At 36.7% G+C, this 26385-nt stretch overlaps 2 protein-coding genes across 2 annotated transcripts in view; both read left to right on the top strand.

Moving 5' to 3' along the window:
* The window catches only part of LOC111510462 (prostaglandin reductase 1), a 503388-nt gene that overhangs the window by 239123 nt on the left and 237880 nt on the right, over positions 1 to 26385 (top strand). The window lies entirely within an intron of this gene.
* Positions 1446 to 7508, top strand: LOC111506217 (uncharacterized). The gene is made up of 3 exons (XM_023161231.2): positions 1446 to 1752; positions 3224 to 3448; positions 7046 to 7508. The coding sequence occupies exons 1-3, from the start codon at positions 1591 to 1593 to the stop codon at positions 7382 to 7384; spliced, it is 726 nt and encodes a 241-aa protein (XP_023016999.2). The 5' UTR covers positions 1446 to 1590; the 3' UTR covers positions 7385 to 7508.

The following is a 26385-nucleotide window of genomic DNA, read 5'->3' as shown; positions in this document are numbered from 1 at the left end:
GATTTTTCTAATAACATGCTCTTTTTATCTTGCTTTCCAAAAGTGAAATTCAGCTCATGTAATATCTTCCATAATCGAGTTCTTCTTATATCAGGAAAAAACTGTCTTCACGAATAACTGACAAAACTTCATTTAATGTAGGTATTTCGTTTTTTATGTAAAAAGAGTGTACTGTTCTCCTAATAGAATTCTTCACTTCTTCATCGATAACCAAACACTTTCTACCAGTGGATACTTTCGGCTCGAAAAAGTTGTTGTTTTCCTCGAGTTTCTTGAGAATTCTGAAAATTGTTGATCTATTGACACCGGTCATACTCTCGCATTTTTGCACTACTTCCTTCTTATTTTTATTTGACGCTTCACGATTTCCGAACAACTAGCTTCCATGTTGTATAGCTGTTCATTCAACGCGCTCTCGAAGTAAACTGAAGAATATCACGAATAACCCCGCTAAAAAGACAAATCGGTCTTATTGATGGGTGCGATGTGTCTGTTGACAGTATAATTCAAAGGACTATCTATTTATACCGCTTTCAAAAAAACAATGTTTTTTCAATCCCCTTCAACTAAATACCAATTTGTTGGAGAATGTCTTGGTTACTACTGGACATATTTCAACATTTGTCATAGTAGATTTGTTATTTTGTTTGTTATGAATGATATTTTTCAAGAATCAATATTGTATTTTCGTCGTATGAATTCATTTATTCAATTTTTCGTTGAGAGTAAATAATTTGAATGCAGTACGCCTATGGCACTAATATATATATATATATATATATATATATATATATATATATATATATATATATATATATATATATATATATATATATATATATATAAATATACTGCTGTAGTCTGTCTCATTTCTCAACAGCCTATTATACTATAAATGCGTGAAGTTTGCGAGGAAGGATGAATTTTATGTATGTATTTACATTTTTTACTTTTTCACGCCTAAACTGCTCAACGCATTCAGAAATATTTAGGTACAGAGCGAAGAATAATAATGAAATGAAGTCATTTCTATCATTCACTTCAAACAATAAATAGAATTTAGCAGAGAAAGTTCTTGGCTTTTTATTTTGCGGTTTTCTTTTTTTACAAAAATTGTAGGAAACTTCCAAACGAAGAAAGAAAGCCATTAATTTTAAAATGAACTCTTCGCAAAGATGTGTTAGAGTTATCACAAGATCCCCCTTTAGATATTTTCAGATATTTGTTGGGAGATATTTACGAGAAAAATTAAATTCTTTTTATTTAGTCAGCCGATCCAAGTTTCTTTCTTCAAGTTAGAAAATATACTGCACGCCAATGTATTTATCAATCATCAGTGATGGACAGATAAAATTGCAACAACATTATTGGGATGGAAAGATAACATTGCAACAAGATAATTTCAGAAAACTCATATATGTAATGAAGATTATCCACGTCAAAAACGCATGTAGGTAAACCATACATTAGAAATTATCGTGATCCCTTTTATATTTTCAATGAGGGAATATGAGATAAGATTCAATATTTAAGTAGAGTGCAAAATAATTGATCGTGACAAATCTGTGTGAATTTGAGAATAATTTGACAATGCTGAAACTAGTGACACTTTGTATTTTATTAACGACTGTTTTGGCAGTAGAGTTCCAGATTACGAATAGAGAAATAGGTGCTATCTGGGTTGGTTGTCAAGGAAATGCCTTAAAGCCAGCCTTGGCCAATGGTGGATTTATACTAGAAGCAGGAGCTACGGTGAGAAAACTGTTTTGTTTATAACAATTCAAGTGATAATCCTGAAATGAAAAAACGAAAGGGACATTCATTTTTTCGAAAATCACTTCTGGATAAATATCCTAATTCAAGATTTGATTAGAATTTCTTAATCATTTTACGTCTTCTGAATGAATATTGAATATGTATCTCAAAAGTAGAAAATAAAAGTGAAATAATGAGGCTATGTTGGCTTATTTCGGGTAGTTTTACCTTATATAGTTCGAAAAAATGAAAATTGAAATACGAAATTTTATATCGGTGTAAAAAAGATTGAGATCATTATGATTTTGATTATAGAGAACAGAAATGTTATGAATGTGTCATCACCACATTTTCAGACTATTGTGACAAGTATTTTTCAACATAATTCCCTTGCAGCTCTATTAACTTTTCCCAGCGATGTTCAAGAAGTTCGATACCGTTTTTATAATGAGAACTGTCTTGCTCCTCAAAATAGCCATTAACTACCAACAGCACTTTTTCATCGTTGGAAAATCTTTGACCAGTGAGCCATTTCTTCAAGTTTGGGAATAAAAAATAATCCGAGGATGCTAAATCTGACGAATAGGGTGCATGAGCTAGCAATTCAGACTTGAATTCGTTAATTTTGGTCATTCCGATAATGGATTTGTGAGCTGGGGCATTGTCTTGAAACAACACATTTTTCTTAGTCAGATGTGGATGCATAATACTTGCCTTCGATAGTTTTACCTTTTTTAGGATAGTCAATGCTCATCCAAAAAAACCGATTTCATGACCTTGCCTGCTAATGAAACGGTCTTCGCCTTCTTTGAAGCTAGTTCTCCCTTTTGAGGCCACTGTTTTGATTGTTCTTTTGTCATAACCATCCATGGTTATGAAACGATGCAAGAATTCTGCTTTGTTGCTGCGAAACTTTGCTAAACACTCAATTGAAAGCATCCTGTTTTTGTTCAAGTGTGAGCAAACGCGGCACCAATATTGAACACAGCTTTCTGGATTCGTCACCTCATTTGGTCGACCACTACGATGCTGGTCTTGGTAGCTCTTACGGTCGTGTTTAAACTCTGCTACCCAATATTTCATTGTTATCAGCGAAGGTGCAGATTCACCCAGAGTAGAATCCAGTACAGCTTTTATATTGGTTCGGCTAAGGCCTTCCAAATGAAAGTATTGTACCACGTAACGATGACCAATTTTCTCCATTTTCACAAATTCACCAAAAACCAAACAAATACTAAACAACACAGCGTCTTCAAACTTGAAGTCTTTAAAGTTTGTGTACTTTCCAGTAAAGTGATATTTTTCAAACAACTACCGCCATCTCTAGGTCAGGCCAGGTTGAAGCTTGATTATTTGAAACACAAAGAGGTGGAAGCCTCCAAATGTTAGTTAGCAAATGAGGGCGACCTATTTTTTTATTTTTCAGGCATCTCAAGTTAATATTTTCACAATGACATCTGATTTTCAGATCTCAGTTTATTCTCCAGACGATTGGGCGGGTCGCTTTTGGGCAAGAACTTGGTGTGACGTGAATACTAAGCACTGTTTAACTGGCGATTGTGGCGATAGACTTGAATGTGGTGGCAATGGAGGAGCTCCACCTGCTTCTTTGGTAGAAATAACATTGAAGGGATATGGAGAACAGGATTATTATGACATATCATTAGTGGATGGATTCAACATCGCAGCTGCCGTAAGTAGAAAGACTGTTAGGACTTCATTTCCTCATATGAAAGTAGATTATAATTCTTGAATAGGAGATATTTGAAAACGATTGCATTGATGTACTTTTCAACTGGTAAGATTTCGAGAACGTTTTTTTGTTCGGTTTTCTATAAATTCATATTATTTTTTTTTCAATGTGAGCTTGGCTGTCTTCCCTTACAATGACGGCATCCATGAGATCGACACAAAACTCAAATCTGGTTCATCGAGGATAAAAGAGGGTCCTCAAAGCAGTCTGTTGCATACCAAGCTTCATCTGCGATTGTCCTTTGAGAAGTAGCTCTATAAATAGATGTATCCAAAACCCACAAACAAATCATTCATGATGCATAACCTGTTTCGATTAGAAATGAGCTGGATTTTTGGCTTATACCTTAGAGATGGAAAAGTGATCAAAACAAAACATAATCATAATTATCTAACTTGAAATGATCATGATGACTTTTGAGAGAGACCAGAGTGATCCTGAAAACGAAGTAAGAAGTCGTTTTTGCTATAGAATAGGATTTGATAAACCAGTAGTTACTACAATGAGTATGACAATGAATATTTTTTATTTCTTCAAAAGAAATCGTTTCGAAAAGACAGTGCAGGAAAGTGCAGGACAGATCTAATAAGGATTGAATAATTTCATTATTTATCTAAGGGAAACAAACACATACTATATCGGGAGAAATGTGCCTAAATTTTCTTGCCGATACCTATCAACAGGTCATATTGTTCATCCCAATTCGAAAATTAAAGTTGCGTGGCACATACAGGGTATCAATTTGAAAACTTCCCACCTTTAATATCTTCCTTCTGATTAATAATATCAGGAATCGAAAAAACAGGTCAATTTTATGATCAAGGGGTCCTCTTGGCTCAAACCCCAAGAAGGGGTACATAAGTGGCACATAATTCTAATTGGCGTTCAATTCTGCTTCCAATGATACACTGACGTTTTATTTTTTGATGAACAGATTCCGAAAAATAGCGTTCTGAACTTACACATGTATTTAGACTTTGCCTGTTTTGAGATGCATCATTGTATAGACTCCTTTCAAAGAAAATGGTTAAAAGAGTAGGTAACACCGTTCCAACCTTGACTGACAGGAAGTAATGTATTACGCGTGGGACTTTTTATCTATTGGTTATTGTCCTTTTACAAAATAAAATGAAATTTGCGAGAAAAACATTTCAAACATAAACATCTACTTACGCTTATCTTATAAACTGTTCGAAATGTCGTCCATTTCACTCTAAACAATAATAAATTATGTTTTTGAACTCCCCTCTAAAATTACGGAAAACTTTACTAGAAATTGGCATGCTGCTGTAATTCGTCTTTCAAGTTCTTCAATATCAACGGATTTAAGATGCCCCCAAAGAAAAAATCTAAGGGTATTGAATCCGGTGATCTCGGAGGCCATTCGAATGCTCCCCTTTTGCCAATCCATCTATCCGGAAATATCTCGTTTAACCACTGTCGGACGGGAAGAAAATAATGAAGTGGAGCACCGTCCTGCTGGAAATGTAACAGATCCATCTGCAAAAGTTCATCACCTTCTGCATCCATTTGAGTTTCTAGCTTGTGAGTTATAAGAGGTACAGATTGCCCGTCAAGTTTTCTTCCAGAAATAATGGACCAATAGTGGCATTTTCAAGAATACCAGCCCAAACATTAAATTCTTGTATTGTGTATGTCCTTCTCGAAAAATATATGGGTTTTTGTCATTCCCATAGGGACAATTTTATCTGTTAACATTGCCATTCAGAAAAAATTAATATTCATCGCTGAAACAGATGTTTAACAGAAGATTAGGGATGGTATTGACTCGATGAGACATGAATTCACGAGACTCTATCTTCTTTAATCATCCTCGTGATTCTCTTGAAGAATCTGCATTTTATGAGAATGAAATTCATGCATTTTCAATGCTTTTCTTATAGTCTCGCGTGACATTCCTGTCTCTTCTGATACTGATCGTAAAAATCTCAAGGGTTTCGCACCAAATGTTCCCAAAACTTCAACTTGAGCTGCTTCATTTAGTTTTCTAGGGTTATTTTTTTTCATTTGTCACTGAACCAGTATCGTATCCTATCGTATTCACCAAATAGAGCAGTGACTCACATTACAATTTGAATGTATTTCCTTAAAAAGATATGCCGTCCTTCGTGCGCACTTTCCAACTTCTCCATAAATTACAATCATTTCAGTTCTGTCTTGAAGACTGCAAACCATTTTTACACTTTTATACACTTATTGAAGTAATCACTAAACAGTATGCACAATACTAGCACATAGGATTAAAAATTCTCATCGCAGAAACACCAAACTCTACCACCATCTACGGTTTACTATTAAACTACTTTTTGATGTAAATTCATTGGAGCTAATGGCTAATGTTACCCCCAATGAAGAATTGGAATGGTACCACCTAATATTCTTACCAGTTCTGGTCAAACCATGCACCTCAGTATAGGCGTACTAATAATCACTTCTGTTAGTTCAGAATGTTATTTTTCGGAAAATGTTCATAAAAAAATAATAAGTCAGGGTACCATTGGAAGCAGAATTGAAAATCAATCAAAATGATGTGCCACTTGACCCCCCCTTCCCATTTGAAATTCTAAGGGTAACATCTACCCCTCCTAGGGGGTTGAACCACGAGGGCTACAAATAGTCTTTGAAATTGTCCCCCTTGACAATAAAATTGACCTGTCTATTCGATTCCTCATAATGTTTACTGGAAGGAAGGTATTAAAGGTGAGAAGTTTTCAAATTGGCACCCTATATAAGAGTGTGCACGAAAAAAATTTCCTTTTCTTCGATAAAGCATATTCAAGAACATTATTTCTGTACGTCGCAATAGAAAAAACAATGGTGTAGAATTAATTGTCTTCAAGAGAGGCACCATCCAAAAGTGATTTACTTTTAGAAATCGGTACAGCCGATAAAAATGAAGTCTGTTTACAAAATCATTTCTCACATACTGGAACGTATACGTACACAAAACCAGCCTGTCATAATGAGGAAATACCCCATTTTACGGAAAGATAAGATCGGTTGAAATTCCATTTGGAATTGCTAATTTCATCAATCATAGGTGTTAGGAATGCCTCAGTGGCTAACAACGATGAAAACACTTATAACACCACCTACTTTATAATATTAATTAGTCTATCCAACGCACTCCCTAAAATAGGTTTGATACGATTTTGCAGTATATCATGATGCATGAATGAACGGTCGATAGTGTGTAACTCACGGAATTACCCAACAAAAAATATAATTTTTTCATTACAATCAACTGATTTCGAAATAATCAAGAAAAGAGAAATGCAACTCTCTATGTTTTTTATCACTTTTATTTGTAACTCACGTTACTGCAGATTCGTCCTGTACGGACATTTTCAAACTCATACAATGAAAATGTCCGTACAGGACGATATTCTGCAGTAACGTGAGTTACAAATAAAAGTGGTAAAAAACATAGAAAGTTTCACTTCCCTTTTCATTATGATTTCCTACCACGTAGTAACGGCTATATCCATCAATTTATTGATGTCGAATTCATTTCAGATCGAACCGATTGGAGGGAATGGAGATGGAAGTCAGTACAGTTGTAAAAGATCCGCATGTTTCCGCCATCTCAATGACGAGTGTCCAAATGAGTTGAAACTGAACACAGAACATGGAGTCGTTGGTTGCAAATCAGCTTGTTTAGCATTCAACACCGACCAGTACTGTTGCCGAGGTGCATTCGGTACACCAGAATCTTGCAGAAGTTCCACTTGGCCTGTGGATTACCCCAATTTCTTCAAATCACGGTGTCCTGATGCGTATAGCTACGCCTATGATGACCACAAGAGTACTTTCACTTGCCAGGCTCAAAAATATTTGATAACCTTCGGAGTTTAACGTCATATCATATTTGATTGTATCAAGTGGAATTTTCATATCTGTAATCAAGTTGTTCGCTATCAAATATCTATTCTATTTTCGTCAATGTAAGAAATAGAAGAGAAATAAAAGCTTGAATGAATGAGGGCACTTCACACATATGCAAGAATGTTTGACAAATTCTGAAACACATAACTTAGAACTCAATATGCGATACAATCATCCAAGGTATTTGTCGACAATTTTTTCTCAAGTTCGAAATCGGGAAAAATATTACCCTCATCACCCACAAATAATATTACTCAATAAAATTATCAACAATAGCAATTTCTTCAAACAGTTTCAATGAACAATACTCCTGACGAAGACCTAAACACATTTCTAGTCCGAATTTCGAAGTGGCTATAGTTATACCACAGCCCTCTTGAAAGTTGTAGATGACACCCAACTGAAAATAATTCACTGATTAGCCTAGTGTCATTCGACTATTACGAAGATTTTGATCAAAAAAATCATAGTCTGCTGCTGGATATGCTGACTTCTTTGGTTTCTCTCTCAGCCTGTCAGCTTGTTGAGAGATAGTTGAAAGATCGAACTCAAAATAATTATTTATAATAATACGTCACTGAATACATCACTGGGGGAAACCCTCATCTACATTTAACAATTTGCATTGAAAACATATCACGCAACTGTTTACAGCTACGCCAACGTACGCAGCTGTAGGCTGAGCTGAAAAGTTTGTAATATTGGAAAAACATTATTTTCATAAAATTTGATTTTTTTATTCAATGTATTTAGGAATTGTCTTGATGACCGTCTTAGATTTTCTTCACATGTTTCACTGATCACGAAAAGAGCTGACACTTCTATGGAACTGTTATATTCTAGAGAAGATTTATTGAATAAAAAACAAAACTATTCTATTTCCCTCTTACTTTAACTTTGCAGATTCATTATATGTCTGTGTTCATCAAAATAAGATAAGCTCAAACTTCAGAGTATTCAAAATGCATGTTCTGGCTTGATATGACTGAACGAAGGTGCTACAAGCTCTTAGTTTCAAAATACTCCTCGATGAAAAACATACACTTCATCTTCTGATTCTGAGCGGATATGCACAATATCAATGTTCGTTACAAATCAACTCCACCCATCCACAAAATAAGCCCCTTCCAGGGTACTTTTTGGTATAACGTTTCTTGGCTAATGAATAGGATACTGATTGATCTCAGGAATGTCCCTCTGACCTGTTTAAATGAATTGATTCGAAAAAACTTGATGGCTAAAACTTATACTGTCACGCAGTCTCTTTTCTGGTAGGTATAATGTAATTATTCAAATGGAGTGAAATATTTGAACTGTGTGTTTGGGCATTTACATATTTTGGTAAAAATGAAATTGAGTTCAGCAACACCGCTGTTTGAAAATCTGTTTTTCCGTTAACCAGCTGTCGCACCCCTACGAACGACAACTCTCAGAAGTCGAAACTTGTGCGAGCTAAGGATTAACGAGGTCTTACCTTTTAATGTGTGATTCCTAACACGGGTTGGGCGGTAGCAAGTGAAGATCGATCGTTCAGACTAGGGCTTGAACCACCGACCAACACGGCAGTCAATTCGAGTGAGTGAACAAAGCACCCACGCCGAACCGCTTGGCTACCGACTGACCTGACCTGTGGATTGGAATATAGAGATCACAGCAGTCGAATGTTGGTAGATAGTTCAAAAAGTCGATCACTGAACGGAGTGTGGAACAGAAAAATAAACACTGCTTCTCCTATTACTACTTGATCCTATTCTAGTTTGCAACACAATTTTTTTCCTTAAGCAGTTGGAATTAAAATAAGCCAGACCTGGTGATTCTCCAGTCTCTTCTTTCGTCGGATGCTGAACGTTATCGACAGTCCCGCCTTAAATGTCCTTCTCTGCCGCAGTTATAGTATTTAGGCTGCCCTCTTGCCTTGGGTACAGTTCTATTCATCAAATATTTCTTTAGAAGGTCCTCTAGACCTACCATGAGTCGATTTGTTTCTTCATCTTCCTTTTCGGTGATGGCTCTCACTAAAACTTTTCGCTGTAGTCGCGAATCATTTTTGGTAGCTTCAAATTCTAGAGCATAAATGATGGCTTCATTCAATTTTTTATGACACGCCATCCTCCGCAGCTTCTGCAACTCTGTGTCACGAACCCCGTCGATGGAACTATGGAAACTCATCCAGTGGGTGAAGTCATCAGGTGCTTCTGAGTGGGCGAGTCTTACCAATTTTTTGACTTCAGCCCCAAACTCCTGCAGACTTTCGGATGGACCTTGAATTATCACCTTCAGTTGAGCTTGCTAGACTTGTTGAAGGTGGTCACTACCTTACCTGACTCTCAAAGCTGAATTTTGGAGGCCTTTCCTCGTAGTGCCAGCATAAGAGCTGTTGCTTTCTCCTCTTTTTTCCACCCATTATTTCCCGCAGAGACGTCAAATTGTCCGCGATGAATAGACCATGAAGATTTGTCATCGAGGGCCGGAGTTTTAATGAAACTACTGCTAGAAGGGAGAGATGTTGTTTCCGATTTGCACTTCTCCACAGCAATCCTCTTCGGCTCCGGTAATTCTTTCTGGAATTCCGGAAAACCTCTTCCAGCTTTTTGTCGACTTCTTCAAGCTTCTTTTCAAATTCCCTTTCGACTTCCTCAAGTTTCTCATCGACTACTTTTTCCAACCCCTCCTTTGTTTCCTGAAATATTTTTTTATATTATTCCTGAATCAATTCTTGTTACTCCCCTTCACTCACTTGGGAGAATTTCAAATCTTCCAATAAATGCAGGTACATCTGACTGTATTTTTCCTGATTCTCCTGAATATTCAACAATAATTTACGATCGTCCTCTCTGTCTCTTTCTGCGTTTTTCATTCTCCCCTAGACTTGCTTGCAAAACCTCAAACATTTTCTCAACCTTGTTCATCTCGTCGTAATCGACACTCCCTGTTTTCACCGTGAAACAGAAAATTCTCAGTCAATTATTCCACTTCCAACACCAAATTTTACGTTTTCCCCGTGGGTTTGACAATAATTGACTACACTGAACGATAATCAAACTTGAGTTAATTTCACTTTTGTACAACAAAACACTTCAACTGAAACTACAACTATTATTCAAATGTCTATCGCCATATTAGATCCTTCCGCGTACCGCACTGCCACTTCAACTCAACTATATCGATAGGTTCGTAGGTAGCGTTTATACAGGGCTATTCAAATTCGTTTCTCTACATGGGGATCTCCTAAACGATGAGAGATAGAGTGTCGGTTAAATCATGGCAAAGTTGCGTATTTTAGAGACCTATTCAATGATGTAAAGAAATCGAATATAGCTCTTTTGGTTTCAGGAAATATACAGGAAAAACAAACAAAAATAATTTTTTTGCCTATATCTTCTTTATTCGCAGACATATTGAAAATCTGTCCACATTTTGCTATTGGCACTTGATGTGGGCTCTCAGAATATATCCATGAATATTTTATACAGGGTATCATCTGACTTGGGCCACCCCCATCTTTGAATTTTTAAATACGGACCTGTATTTTTTGTTGTAGTTTTTGGATCGTAGACGTTCACTTCATAACTTCATACTTCATCGTTTACGAGATCCCCATGTACAGAAACGAATTTGAATAGCCCTGTAGATGACAATCGAAGGGCTTCGAAGATGGTAGAATATTCGCTGAAGTTCCATCGAAGCCGGTAGCATTATTCTCGCCACGTCTAGAACGGCCGTGAACATCCACAGCCAGTGGCTGCCGGCGTTATTTTCTTTAGGGCATGATAGATAGATTTATTTAATCACCACTAGTTATTATTCCTTGAATTTTCTGTTTCTTGAATTGGTTATCAGTACAAAAACTGTAAGGAGAATTCAAGCCTTTAGCGGTGTTGTCAAGATTGTTCATTATGAAGTTGAATTACGTTCAAATAAAAATATTGGCTAGGTTTGTATTTTATAGTTTCATGAAAGGTTGTGATTGGAATTTCGGAAGGTGAAAAGTGAAGTTTTCAAACAGACAGCAGGTTTCGTGAAGATTTTCATTGGAAATTATTAAAGTCGAAATGGCTACGGAAATTTAATATGTTAACAGCCAGAAGAGAATGTATTTTCTCTATTTTTGCAAAAACTACCGAGGAGCTACCATAGCTTCGTATTATCGGGTAAACTACGATGTTAGCGAAACGCGTCTAAAAATATTTGTGAAAATTGTTTAATTATTATCATGGATAGAATTATAATTCAAAGAAAAATTGTGATAAAACTATGTTACCAGCTCATTATGCTTTATTGAATTCTCCACCAAAAATTATTTTTTTCTTTCCTTTTTTATTTAGGTTTATTCAATTGGTTGAAATATATTTTCGGGCCGCGAGTTGAACTCCTCTCCCTTTCTACACGTATTTTCACCGACCAATAGATACTATAAATATTGAAAAATAAGTTAGATGAAAACTTACCTTTTTATGTACCTAGAACACTCTATTTTTTGGATTTGAAGTATTTATTTTTCCACCTTATTTTCATTTAATATCGAAAAAGCACCCTAATTTTCAATCGAAAATTCACGTATCAAAATATCTGTTTTTTTAAAAAGTCGGTCGGCTCTTTGTTCGCTGAAATCGCTACTTTCTGATCGTGTGAAAAAAAATACGTTACTGTAAACTTTCTCATAAAATGCAAAAAACGAAAAAACTCGAATTCAATTTTTTTCAATCAATAAACACAATTTTGGGCTATGTATTGAAATTAAAAATATAATTACTCGTATAACGTAATATTTTATGTTACGTTGATGAATAAAAAACTTACGAATTCATAAAACATTAAGATTGCAAAAAAAGATGGCCAAAATATTAAAGATACGATTTGAAGGGAATTTCATAAAAAAAGTGTGTGCTACATTTTTTTTTTTTCAGTAAAAAGATGGTTTATTAAATTCTAATTGGGATAGAGGTCTTAGTATCTCTCAGATGAATGTTTCGTACATGCAGCGGAGCCGTTGAAAGATCCGACCTAAACAAACTGCTGTTTAGGTCAAATATTTCTTTCACTGATGAGAGATAAAATCTTAGAACTGGTCTGTATATGATTCCATTCTTCTGATTTCAGGATTGTCCTGCTGCTGGATGAACGAGAAACATCTGCAAGACTAACCTCTGCATAAATGTCTGTCTGTTATAATTCAATGTCCAGCATGGTATTAGCCGGGGAATTAGTCGTTTTCCGGTAGGCATTTACCAGAACCTACGGTCTAGATACTTTGGGAGTAATGAATGTTCTCGAAATTTCATTTCAAAAGATTTATTCTCTTATATAATATAGGAAGGCGATAGATAGCTACTAAAAACCCATATACGAAACTCTTCTGAATATATATTTGGTTCACGATCATGGATTATGAAATACATGAAATACATGATTTTTTCATCATTTCATGTCTCCTACCGTTGAAGGAGATCAGATACCAAACGAGTTTTATAATTATCAAAATACATCGAAATCTGTATCTTTGACTGAGTGACACGACTTTGTAATTAACCTTATTATAAAGCTCCCATGGTATTTAGTCACTAACAATGTTGCGAATGAGATTGAAATTATTATACAATGCAACCTTTTGATGATCTATGGGATCGAGCAAAAAGTTTTGTCTGTATGTTCATAATAGCAGTACCTATAGAATATATATCATACATCACTAATATTCTGGGGAGTCAATATTGCAACCAATATAGGGTGTAACTAAATAAGTGTTTAACATTTAGGGAGGTGATTCCTCATCGAAAAAAAGATAGGATCTTTCATATAAAGAAATTTCATTGGAGCATCCCTGGTTAAGATACAGCCCCTAAAAGGGGGTACATAAAATTTGTATAACAATTTTTTTCACAAGCACTAAGAAAGTTACAATATTGAAATCAACTTGACGTTTTGTACTACCGAAAAGACACTTAGTCAGAAATTTATTTGGTTTACACCATGGTTGTAAGGGGTAGAAAACGCAACTCCTAAAATTTATTTCCAATGTAACCTTTTGTCTTATTATTTGTTTACCATTTAAAAATGTATTTGCGATAGCCTGTTTCATTATAAACAAAAAATGTCTCTTGGGTTTTTCGCCCAAAATAAACCAATTCGCAGCAAAAAATTATTTTAGGAACAACTACAGAGATACATCGTCATAAATGCGAAAATACGAAACTAATCTATCTAGTAGGTCACTATTAGCGATAGTGACAATGAAATTGGTATGACGCTGTCAGTTTGTGCATTTTCGAAATTGAATTAATACTAATTGTGTGTTGTTGTTCTGTTCTTAATTTCTTACTTTAATAATTCACTTGTTAATAAAATGGCATACACAAATGAGGAAATGGCTGATACGCATTACGTTTACGGTCTGTCGCAGGGGAATGGTAGAAGCTTCTAGAAGATATGCTGAAATGTATCCTCAACGGCAGCATCCTTCACATAGAATATTTGCTCGACTGCATCAACGATCCCGAGAATATGGTTCATTCGATAAAAGAACGCAGGATTGTGGTCGCCATCGAGAAGAACGAACACCACAGCTTGAGGAAGCAGTACTTAATTTGATTGAAGAACAACCTACTACCAGTACTAGAACGATTGCTTTCCAGCTAAATGGATCATATGACGGTATTTCGAATTTAAAAGGAACAACTCTTATACCCTTACTATCTGCAACGAGTACAGGCACTGTTACCGCGAGACTTTCCGAACCATCATGAATTTTGCAATTGGATGCTGGAAATGATTAGAAGAAATTGTGACTTTCTGAAAACGATAGAATTCACAGACGAATGTAGTTTTTCTCGGGACAAGATTATTAATGTTCATAATTACCACATATGGGCTGATGAAAACCCTCACGCTATTGTCGAAACTAACCATCAAGAACACTTTTCTCTCAACGTGTGGCTCGGAGATATTGGGAATGATTTAATTGGGCCTCATTTTCTACCTCCTCGATTAAATGGTGAGGCATACGTTCAATTTTAAAGATGAGTGCATCCAGTACTGCTGGAGGAAGTCCCTTTGGGCGTCAGAAGAGATATGTTTTTTATGCATGATGGGGCTCCCGCCCATTTTAGTCAAGTAGCACGTCAGCATTCAACTGAAATATATGCAAATCAGTGGATAGGTCGAGGAGGATCACAGAACTGGGCCGCTCGATCCCCGGATCTCAATCCTCTCGATTTCTCTATTTGGGGCAATTTACAACATTTGGTTTATCGTACTTCTGTTCGCGATGTAGAGGACTTAAGAAACCGCATCATCGATGCGATGTTCTTAAAAAGGGTCTTCCAACAGGGACTTCCGAACTATGACAATTGATAACGGCCATCTTGTTGGAACTACATCTGTCAAATTGGTGATTGGTTCTCATTTATTCAGATTATTTTGCTAAATCACCATGGACGGATTAGTCTGGGTCACAAGATCCTTTTTTTGGAACTTCTGTCCTAGGGCACCGAAAATTATGATCCAGGGCTCATTCGAATTGGAATGATCTCTAGGAACTTTTTGAAAAATTTCAGGAGGAGCTCGAAAAAACTACAAAAGTTGTAAGCAGTTTATTAAAAAAAGGGGGGTTAGTTTTTGCAAATATCTCGGAAAATATTAAAGATACCCAAAATTTGAAAAATGATCATCGAAGAGGAGAAAATTTCCTAATAAAGAGTCCTACCCTCCGGAACTCTATCACCAATATTAATAATTTTGATTCAGAGGCGAAGATAGCACTTTTATTAGATATACTTTACTTGTGATATACTGTTTGGAACCTTTGGTGTAGTAATGAATATTACTGGAGTTTTTTCCCAACACCAAATCGTTATTTTTACACCTCGACACGTGTTTCGATCGCCAAGTGATCATCTTCAAGAGGAAGATAAAACTTCTCTTCCTCTTCCTCTTGAAGATGATCACTTGGTGATCGAAACATGTGTCGAGGTGTAAAAATAACGATTTGGTGTTGGGAAAAAACTCCAGTAATATTCAAGATATACTTTAGTTAATTAACTAATTTTCACAAGTTTTGAATTTACATAAAAACCCTGATAATTTTCAAACTAAACACCTTAAATTTTGTTCACTTCTTGGAGATTTTCTTGAAAGCCTTCAAAAAAGATTACCATTGGAAAAATTAAAAACAATATATATTTTCCATTTTGTTATTAATAATCAAAGACGTTAAAAAGTGAAAAATTTAATTAAAGCAATGAAAACTTTTTTTATGTTCAAATTTATTCGTATCCTCATTATTTAAAGTTACATATGGATTTTCATCAATTTTGGCAGATTCCATCAAATAATGTTACTCATTCACTGTAAAACTGTCCAGAATATACTCAATACATAGACAACAATAAAATTATGAAAACTCCCAAGAACTCTATCAATTCGATCATCACGTAAATATTACATGGAAATGAAACACAACGGATATGTACTCACTACTTATCTTCGAAATTCATCCTCAATTGACTCCAGCTCGAACGGTTACGGCATCATCAAATCTCAATAAATATGAATGCTCAACTAATACATTCGATAATTTCAATTGAGAATAGCCAACTTAAATTATGCATTTAGATCAGAGATTCTCGCGTTGACTATTTATTGATACATGGAAGAGGCGAGATTTTAAAAGATTAATTAAAATCGTAAGGTATATCTCTAATTGAAATCTCAGAAAGGTGCTTGTGCGAGTTCAGTCATTGCCAATGAAATCTGGGATGGATAAAAATTGAAAAACGATAAGAGAATGGGGAAATCGGTGCGTGGGAAGTTGGAACTAATATTGAATGGGATGAACAGCTGAATGAAGAAATGACATACGCGCATGTTGTGAAAACTGACATGAATTAATTATCGGTGGTACCAAATTTGTTCTTAAAAACAAAGTTTCATTGTTACAAAAATAAAAAATTATGGAAATACGAAATATACCTCAAAGTGTAAAATCTAACTGTCTGACTTCTAGATCAGCGGAATTGTCCTGGGTGTTGGAATAATTCCTTCTCCCAAAAATTCAAGGCTCAGCGGCGTAGTTGAACAGTGGATATGTTACGGTAAAAGTAGATATTGCGGCAAATGTACACATTTTCAGGTAAATGTGCACATTTGCCTCCTCGTTTGGGTAATGTGCATTCAACTAACATTTACAATTTCAAATAAGGGAAATGTAAATTGAATTCACAATGACCCTGTCGTTTTGGTAGATGTGAGCATACAAAATACGAAATTGCCAGTGCAAGTAGTGTGACCAAGTGGGTAAGAAGGTTTAAAATATGTTCAACTGATGAAAAATAGAGCTTTTCATGAGGGTATAAAGTTTTATTCGGAACAAGAATGAAATTGGGTTTGAAAACATCAAATTTACCTATGGAATCTGTTGAACAGCTGGAAACAGAAGAAGAGTTAGAGCAATTACTAGAACCAAATTGAAGATTAAGATGGAAGTTTTGAGTTAAATTCTGTTTTAAATAACTAATCAGTACAGTTTATTTGTATGATTTTCACTATAAGGGTTTTACAAAAACCGCGACACGTGTTTCGCTATACAATAGCTTCTTCAAGCGTTTACGTTTCAAGGTTTTCGCTTGAAGAAGCTATTGTATAGCAAAACACGTGTCGCAGTTTTTGTAAAACCTTTATAATGAAAATCATACAAATAAACTGTATTGATTAGTTGTTTGATATGGATTTTCATCAAGTATCCAGACGTTGATCGTGGTAAAACGGATCCAAAAAATTTGGTTTGCGTTGTTTTGTCTAGAGATGACGAAAAAAAAATATATGAATTAGGAACTAAACAGGGAGTTTCAAAGCAATCTTATTCTAGGTATGAATTCGCCATTTGCGAACAAAAGTTTATATCATACGAAGATATTCCTCAAGATGTTGGGAAATCGGTAAGAGAAATTATAGGAATGCAGTCCCTTACTGGTGGACAAGGTTTTAAAAGATGCATCTGTTAAGGAACATGTTCCTCAAAAGAATGCAGTTGTAAAAATGCTGGAATATTATGTAATTCCAAGTGCCACAATAGCAATTCTTGCTCAAATAAATAAAACTTTTTTCATTTAGTTTTATAAAATTCATCTGTTATAATAAAGAAAAGTAAGTTATTATTATTATTTGTTTGATTCCCATTGTATTGGTCCTGAAAAACTAGGACGAATAACCTACGATAAATCATATAATATGCAAAGAAAAGTTTGTTTCGTTTGTCATTTACATTTTTAAATTAAAATAATGTTTGTTATTGAAGCCTTCTATATTATATTTATTCAAAAAAATATTTTTTTACTGCAACAACATTTTTAATTTATTTGTATTCCAACTTTTCATAAAACATGAAGGTTAGAGTATACATTTACCAAAACGTGAAGGCAAGAGTACACATTTGCCGGGAAATGTAGTTATACATAATATTCAGTTCAAACATACCTAACTTTTTGGGAAATGTTCACATTTTACGATAAAAGTGTACACTTCCCAAGAGTGTACACTTACCGTAACAGATACATTGATTTCCCCAAACGAATTGATTGTTTGCAGTTGGTGTAGTGCAACAACACGTGCAAGTATCTGGTATCTGCGAAGTAGGGAGGGTACTCACCCTCCCGAGAAGTTGTCCTCCTAGGTCAAGTCACTAGGATACATCTCCTTCATATTGGCAGGAGAACCTGCTTGAGGTGTCTCACGGTGGCCTCCGCGAAAGTTTCAGAAGGTGCAGCGATATTACTGTCATTGCACGGCTTCTTCAACCTTCATGGGGTTCCCTCCGTGGAGGTGAACAAGTGAGGGAGCTTTCCTGCAGGTGCAGCCGGTTCCTTGCCTTTATTCGAGGCGAAGCTCTTGGCGCCCACCGCAGGAAGTGTCCTTGCTGTTGGAGGCGATCTGCTATGTCCAGTCTCATTGGACATTTCTGTTCATCCCCAGCCACCGCCTTAGATTGAGGTGAGGACTCCTTTCCAGCCTCGGGATTGGTTTTTGTTGTTTGTGTTGTTTCATTCATGTGTGTTCCCACGAGTAGCAAGGGAACAGTTAGTCACCTCTCGCAGAGCCCTACATTACCAGAGATAGGCTGATAACAAGGATGTTTCGCCCAGTTCCCCAAGGTGATCGTTCATGCCCGCATATCACCCTGCGGCCATTCAGCTGTCGGCAAGATTCCTTACACCTTAGCGTGGGTAGGCTGGTCCACGGTGGCATGTTTTGCAAAGGCTTTTGGGTGGTTGTAGTTCCCCCAACCTACTTATTTCTGCCACTGACCAGGAGTCATTGTTACAAAAACAAGAAATTATGGAAATACGTAATATACTTAAAGTATAAAATCTAACTATCTGACTTCTAGGTCAGCGGAATTGTCCTGGTTGTTGGGTTAATTCCTTTTCCCAAAGATTCGAAGCTCAGCAGAGTAATTGAATAGTGGATATGTTCATTTCCCCAAAAGAATTGATTACTTGCAGTTGGTTCGATTCTTGACTCGACATCCTAGTAGTGCAACATCGAAGTGAACTACCTTGGAGATTGTCATTGTTATATATGATTCTGAATGTAGCATTCAACAACACGTGCAAGTAATAAAAACGTTTTATCAAAATGGGTGTACCATTTTAAGTCGGCCTTTCGCAAACCACAACTTGATGAGTTTTGCATCGTGACTTGGGCCTACACCCGTATAAAGTTCAACTGATCCAGGAACTGAAGGTAAATGACCATAAACAATGACTTGTGTACGTTGAATGGGCTCTGGAGCAGTTGATAACTGATTCTAATTTCAATCGAAAAATTATTTTGGCTATGACGTCCATTTCTGGATGAATGGGTACGTAAACAAATAAAATTGTCGAATTTGGGACGTTACCAATCTACACGAGATCCAAGAGCCTCCAAAGCATCCCGAAAAAGTCACCGTTTGGTGTGGATTTTGGGCTGGCGTCATCATCGGTCCATATTTCTTTGAGAACAAAGTTGGCCAGGCCATCACTATCAATAGCGATCACTATATGTCGATGAACCAACTTCTTTCACCCTGAATTGGATGATCTGGACACCAACGATATGTGGTTTCAACAAGACGGCGCTATCTGCCACACAGCTCATACCACATTGGATATTCTGCACATGCGATTTGGTCATCTCACGTGCTGGTGGTGATATGGACTGGCCACCAAGATCGTGCGATTGGACCCTGTTAGTCTTTTTCTTGTGGGATTTCCTTAAGTCGCAGGTGTACACAACTAAGCCACAAATCACAGCGATCCCCAAAGCCAACATAACTCATGTCATCGATTGAATTCATCCTGATTTATGCGCTTGAGTCATAGATCAGTAGCATCAATAGATCTTTCGAGCAAATAAAAAATGTCGATGATATTTCAGACACTCTTTGTTTTATTTGAATTTAAAGATAGGAAGCTAATAATGAAAGATCTTACGTCATACATATTGTTCTAACAATATGAATAATTATGTCCCGGCTTCAAAATATTTCATATAACATAATGAAAAAAAATTGAAAATAAAAATTGTAGCTATTTATGAGACCATCCGAAAAAAATTCCTCAATGACTCGTCTAATACTTTATTGCAATTTGTACCAATGCCATATCTATAGCTTCAAGTACCAGATTTTGGACCAACCCAATTTCGCGATATTTTGCCGCAAATTCACAAACAACTTTTCCAAATAAATATTTGTCAGGATGCCGTTAGTCAAAAATTTCGTTGACTCGATTTCCACATTCATTATTCTTGAAATAAAACTTGAATTCTGCATGGAATTGATCACTTCAAAACTGATAAATTGATGGCTTATTAACACATCATTACAATTCACAAGACATACTGTATCTTCTAGTTAGCAAAAACACGATACTTGCGATACTCGCTCCAAGATGCGTTTTTGGTTGGAATCTATCTGACTTTCGCATATTTTGAATAACATATTATTGGCATTTCAAAGCTCAATTCCTTCTAAACGAGTAGACCGATTTTCAAAAGCACAGCTGCAGTGGTTTTCCGTTTAAAAAGTTTGATAAATGATAGCCCCAACAGCTGCAGTGGTTTTCCGTTTAAAAAGTTTGATAAATGATAGCCCCGCTTTGAGAGTTGAAGATTTTGCAATGGTTTTGAGGAAAAATTTGTCCCTCTCATAAACCAACTAAACGTGTTTTCTGAATTGTTGCGAAAACTTGCAGTCGTCCTTTCTATTTCTCCATATGATACGATCAAACAAGGAAAAAGCAAACGGATCAGGTGATATATATATATATATATATATATATATATATATATATATATATATATATATATATATAGGGTGGGTAGGGTGCACTATATCGTTTACTTGAACTATACCACCGGACACTCCACTTCATGGAGAAATAATGGTAGGTACATACCGCTGGCGCCTCAACTACACACTCGAATGCCATTCGAAAGATTTCCAGATTTCCAAAATGCCCATAATCTCCGCCTCTGACGCCCAAGTTTGCGGTGCCGTGTATGAATCAGAGCTGTTTTGTTAGTGGGCTTAACACGTTCTTCGCATCCACCCGCACTTCGGCCCCGGTCCGCCGAGGCCCAGCGCCTTAAGGCCCTCTACCTACGCTCTTACCACTCCTCGATCCTGATATGGACAACCTACCTGAGGCTTGAGATATCATTGTCGAGTTTCGGCAACGAATATGCCTAAATGGTGACCGCTCGCTCGCACTGTCGTATGTCTTTGTTATCTTCGATCGGTTGCATTTTACACGGTGCGTTATGAAATCATGTCACTGATATATTCGATGATACAGGGTGCGAACAGAAATGTGTATTTCTAAAGAAAGTGATCAACTCATCGATTTTCGAGATGTGAGTTGAAATCTTCCAAGCTTTTGCTTCAACATTAGTTTGAGTTGAACTAACCTCGAGAAGCCAAGAGAAAATGCACGCCGCACAAAAGATATCGAATCACCTATATTTTTGTTTTCTATTAAACTCAAGAAAGCCCCAACAAGAAAAATTCTGACTGAGTCAGATTGCACTATCTCGGTGGCCACCTCCACGTGAGATGACTATGCCCTCAAATTGCTCGTGCAGAATATCCAACGTGGTATGAGCTGTGTGGCACTTAGCGCAGTCCTGTTAAAATCTCATGTCGTTGGTGTGCAGATCATGTAATTCAGGTCAAAAGAAGTTGTTAATCATGGACCTATAGTGCTCGCCGTTGACAGTGATGGTCTGGCCAAGAAATATGGACCGATGGCACCGCCAATCCAAAATCCACACAAAACAGTGACTTCTTCGGAATGCATTGGACGCTATTGGATCTCATGTGGATTGGTATCGTCCCAAATTCGACAATTTTGTTGGTTCACGTACCCATTCGTCAGAAAAGAACGATTGGGAGGTGTTCATGAAGGTTATCACAGAATCGGCAGCTGAATGGGCTATCAAATCGTTTCAGCCCTCCCAATCTCCTGGAGAGAATGGTATATTTCCAGCTCTTCTTCAAAACGGACTGGAAATAATTTCAACTATTCTCATAAAATTGTATAGAGCTAGTCTGGCGTGGAATTATATACCACCCAGTTGGTTGGCAGCAAAGGTGGTATATATACCTGAAGTGGGTTGGAAAGACCCACACCTTAATCGGTACGACCAATCACAATGACTTGTGAGGATACTAGACGGACACATCAGAAGGGTGGCATTATATGCATCCCCCCTGAATAAAAACCAGTATGCTATTCAAACCGCCAGATGTAACATTGAACAACCGTGTAGAGAAAATTTCCCAATCCCTTGACAACAAGGAGATTGTGGTTGCTGTATTGCTTTATATTGAAGGAGCTAGGGAAGGTATAGAATCGACCATAACTATGCCATGCTGGTAAACAGAACTGAAACTACAGTACGACTCTTCAAAGGGTAACAGGGTAACAGGTAACAGGGTAACCAGAGGCTGCCCTCAAGGTGTGGTAATATATTCCTTTGTTTGGTTGCTCCTGTTGGATAGTCTGCTTGATGCCCTCGATAGAAGAAAAGTAGATCTGCAAGCTTATGCAGATAACCTTGTCATCTTGGTAAGGTCCACGTCGGAAAGGGTAGCTTGTAATATCATCCAAAGCACGATGGACGTTGTTCAAAGTTGGTGCCTGAGAGGGCAAACATCCGTCAACCCCAGCAAAACTGTGGCAATATCCTTCACCAGAAGGATAAAATTGGACGATCTAACGGCACTTTTCCTCATTTGTGAGGTCTTTCCATTTGAAACGGAGGTGAAATATATTGCATTGGCCTTGATAAAAAACTCACTTGGAACAGTCACTTGGGATTCATTCACAATGCCAGACTGTTCCTATGGACATGTCGAAAGATTTGTGATAAAACTTGGGGTTTAAGTCCCAAACAAATCCAATGGATTTATGTGATGATTATCACACCAATGATCACAGAAAACATCCCATGCAAAGCTCTCTGGCTTACAGAGACAGGCTTGTTTGGCCATCAGTGGTGCCATCAGTACCACACCGTCCATGGAGATCCTTCTAAATCTATCTCCTCTCCACATTTTTCTGGAGAGAGAGAGGCTAAATGGACTGCATATAGACTTCTGCATATTGCCAATTGTACAAATCAATTCAATGCAGCGTGCAACATACTAACAGACTGTTGGATGACACTGGAAGTCACAGCATTCTGGAAATGATCTCTGCCTTTATGCCTCTAATTGTCAACTATGAACTGCCTTATAATGTACTGTTCCCGAGTAGAGAAAACTTGATCCTCCGGAAGAAAGAAATATTATGAGCAGACAGTTTTTGATTGACAGATGGATCAAAAACACAGGAATATCAAGCTGTGGAAGAATTCAACCTCATACACAAGTCAATAAAAATATTCTCGGACAGTCAAGCGGCATTGGAAGCTCTTGGCTCCTATCGGGAGACGTCTGAATTGTTAGCAAATTGCCAAAAACGAATCTCCTCGATAGGAAGACTCTACAGATGGTCTCTGATCTGGATTCTTGGCCATACTCGCCTGAAAGACAATGAGGCTGCTGACTCCTTTGCAAAAGAGAGTGCTGCAAGCAGCTTCATCAGACCAGAACATGTCGTTAGCATCGCTTTAGGATTTGCCAAACAAAGATTGAATAGGCCCAAGTCATGACGCAAAATTCGCCAAATTGTGGTTTGCGAAAGGCCGGTTTGTTTTTAGCAACGCGAAATCGACTACCTCATCGATTTGTTGTTGAATGCTATAGCTGATTAACGGAAAAACAGACAGACAGACAGACAGATATATATTTATTCAGTTTGTCCTGCCTAGTTCCCTTTTGCAGTCTCTCTTGCCTAGTTCCCTCTTGAGAGAAACCTCAACCGTCAGATGGGAAAAATTGGAAACAGGTCCTACTAGAAACGGCAATAATTCTGATGATCCAAAGAGGCCTGCACTTTGAGGGGAATGCATTGCCAGCCATCATCACACTCCTACCCGCTGCCGAGATGTATCAGAAACAACGGTGAGTTCGAGTAGCATCGAAGATGAAATATATTTCTGCTAGTTTTATCAAGTGTCTCGGTATGGAATGAAACCGATGAGGAGTTACTTAGAGGAAATGAGTTTCTACTCTTTACACATCTGAACCTAAAAAGATGATAACACGGATCACCTCGGATAACCTTACTTCCTCGTATACATCGATTCAATTCTTTGATCTTTTTGCCAGAAATGCTATCCTTTTGAAAGAAATCAAATATTCAAAGACATAAACTGAGGGTACGCGGGTATCCTCTTTATCACCCAGTATACAATATTCATCCTCGAACTAGGCTACATCTCTTCAACGAAGAATCACACTAATTTGGCGTTGTTGAAATTAACGTGACTGTTGCACAATTTATGAATATGATAATTAATTATCCAAGAAACTTGATGACATGTGGGAAGAACAAAAGAAAAACGAAAGGTTAATCAAGCAGGCGACATTTTGTTACTATAAAAGAACGATACAAAGCAGGTAGGCGAGCCGCTTTGCCGTAGGCAAAACTAAGCAGGCGACATTCGACATTCTTTTGTTTTAGGATTGGCAGAGACACCAAGAAAACAAATGAATGTTCTTTATTTATTTATTCCATAATCACAAGTTCAGTACAATTTCGTGGTTAGAACGCTGTCGGCTATTTGACTCTGGTACTAACAAAATATTGAAAATAATGACAAAACTTATTGGATAAATGACTGAATCTGGTAAAACAGGTAGATTTAAAAAAACAATACTGTTTTTGTTTAAAATATTGGCTGGCTCATCGATGTCCAACCATTGTCTTGCTATCGTAGAGGATTTATTTTTTTTCATACGTGACGATCCGATTCAAAAAATTATCGCGCAAAAGCAAAGAGGAAGAGACCTCGATCGTTCAAATAATGTGCAACCACTTTCTGGACTTTTTGACCTTTCCATTACGTTTCAAACCATCAAAGACTGCATAAGAGCTGATGCCCAATTCTTCCGCACACGCCGTTTTTCATGGGTCACTTTCCACCTCGTCCTGAATAACTGTAGGTCGACCACTTTGTGGCTCATCTTCAAGATGAGAACGAAATCTCGCTAACCAATGTCGAACAGTGCGTTCATTAACACTATCAATGCCAAATGCAATGGTTGATTTTTCGGGCTATTTCGGCAGCGCTTTGGTTCAATTTGAATTCGTAGAGAATAATTTGTCAAACATCACTAAACGGCATCATATGGTTGTAAGCTGAAAAGAGGAAAAATTAAATTTGAGATATGGAGCTACAAAAACATATGCCATCACAACGGACGGAACTTTTGAAACAACCTAATATTTGATACCTTCAATACCCTCACACCTGGATCTTTCATGTCTGGATCTTTTTTCAAAAAACTTAGGTAAGCGTTGCTAAGCGTTTTCGTCATGAGTATGAAATTTTTGAAGATGGACACCAACGCTTTTGAGACTAAAGTATATTAGGAGACTACTGATATATTTTGAAAAAGTAACCGAACGATTGAAAAGAGGAATAAAATCAGTTTTTCTCATTCTTCCACTATCGATCTATGATTTTCAGTTATTATAGTTAGTATTCCTTGAAATTCATGTGGCCATTCACGTAAGAAATTTTTTCATAATTTCTTAACCTATAATCCATATCCATGTTTTCACCAATCCTGCCCGTGTCATCTCCTTTTATTGCTGTTATCAAGCCACAAGTGAAGTCACTGAGACATTCTCGTAGTTTTTATGATTCTTAATGTTTTTCTCAGGCAACAATTTCATTTCCAGTTGATATCAGCATGAATTAGATCCCTATTATGTTAAAAATAAAAGGGCATTAATCATTCACGCCAGTTGAAAAACATCAAAAGTACACTCCATTTTGATAACAACGCATAGAACATATAATCATTATGAAGAAAGAAGAATTGAAACTTTTCATATTTTTTACCACTTTTATTTGTAACTAACGTTAGTTACTGCAGTTTCGTCCTATAAGGACATTTTCAAACTTATACAGTAAACTACATAACTAAATAAATAAATACACACATCGGAAAAGTCTAGGGATATTTTTAAAAATGGCAATAATTTTTTTTTAGATCGCTTTAGGAAAAAAAAAGTTGACGGGTGATTATTAAACGAATGTAACTTACAACAAAATTTATTAAATGGTCAAAAATACTGAGTGCGCATATAAGCAAAACTAAAAAAAATATGGCTCTTCTTTGGCACCCCGAAAAAAAATCATAATACAAAAAAAATTGGAATCAGTACAAAGTATGGCCTCCACGCTGGTTTATTACGGCCCTACATCTATCGTGCATCGACAAAATGAGATTGTCAATGTCTTGTTGAGGTACATTTGCCCATTGAGCGATTGAAAGCTCTCTCAATTGAAACGTTGTGTGAATGTTCCCCATATGCGGA

The sequence above is a fragment of the Leptinotarsa decemlineata genome, unplaced genomic scaffold (assembly GCF_025532065.1).
Source record: "Leptinotarsa decemlineata unplaced genomic scaffold, Ldec_3_MD MMD2_tig00000035_RagTag_RagTag, whole genome shotgun sequence".
NCBI lineage: Eukaryota > Metazoa > Arthropoda > Insecta > Coleoptera > Chrysomelidae > Leptinotarsa > Leptinotarsa decemlineata.
The sequence above is the reverse complement of the archived record's forward strand: the minus strand, read 5'-3'. Positions and strand labels throughout refer to the sequence as shown.

Excerpts from the sequence above, each read along its gene's own strand:
- LOC111506217 (XM_023161231.2), top strand. The coding sequence starts at position 1,591 with ATGCTGAAACTAGTGACACTTTGTATTTTATTAACGACTGTTTTGGCA. Across the intron at positions 1,753-3,223 it reads TACTAGAAGCAGGAGCTACG|ATCTCAGTTTATTCTCCAGA; the intron begins GTGAGAAAACTG and ends TCTGATTTTCAG. Across the intron at positions 3,449-7,045 it reads GATTCAACATCGCAGCTGCC|ATCGAACCGATTGGAGGGAA; the intron begins GTAAGTAGAAAG and ends AATTCATTTCAG.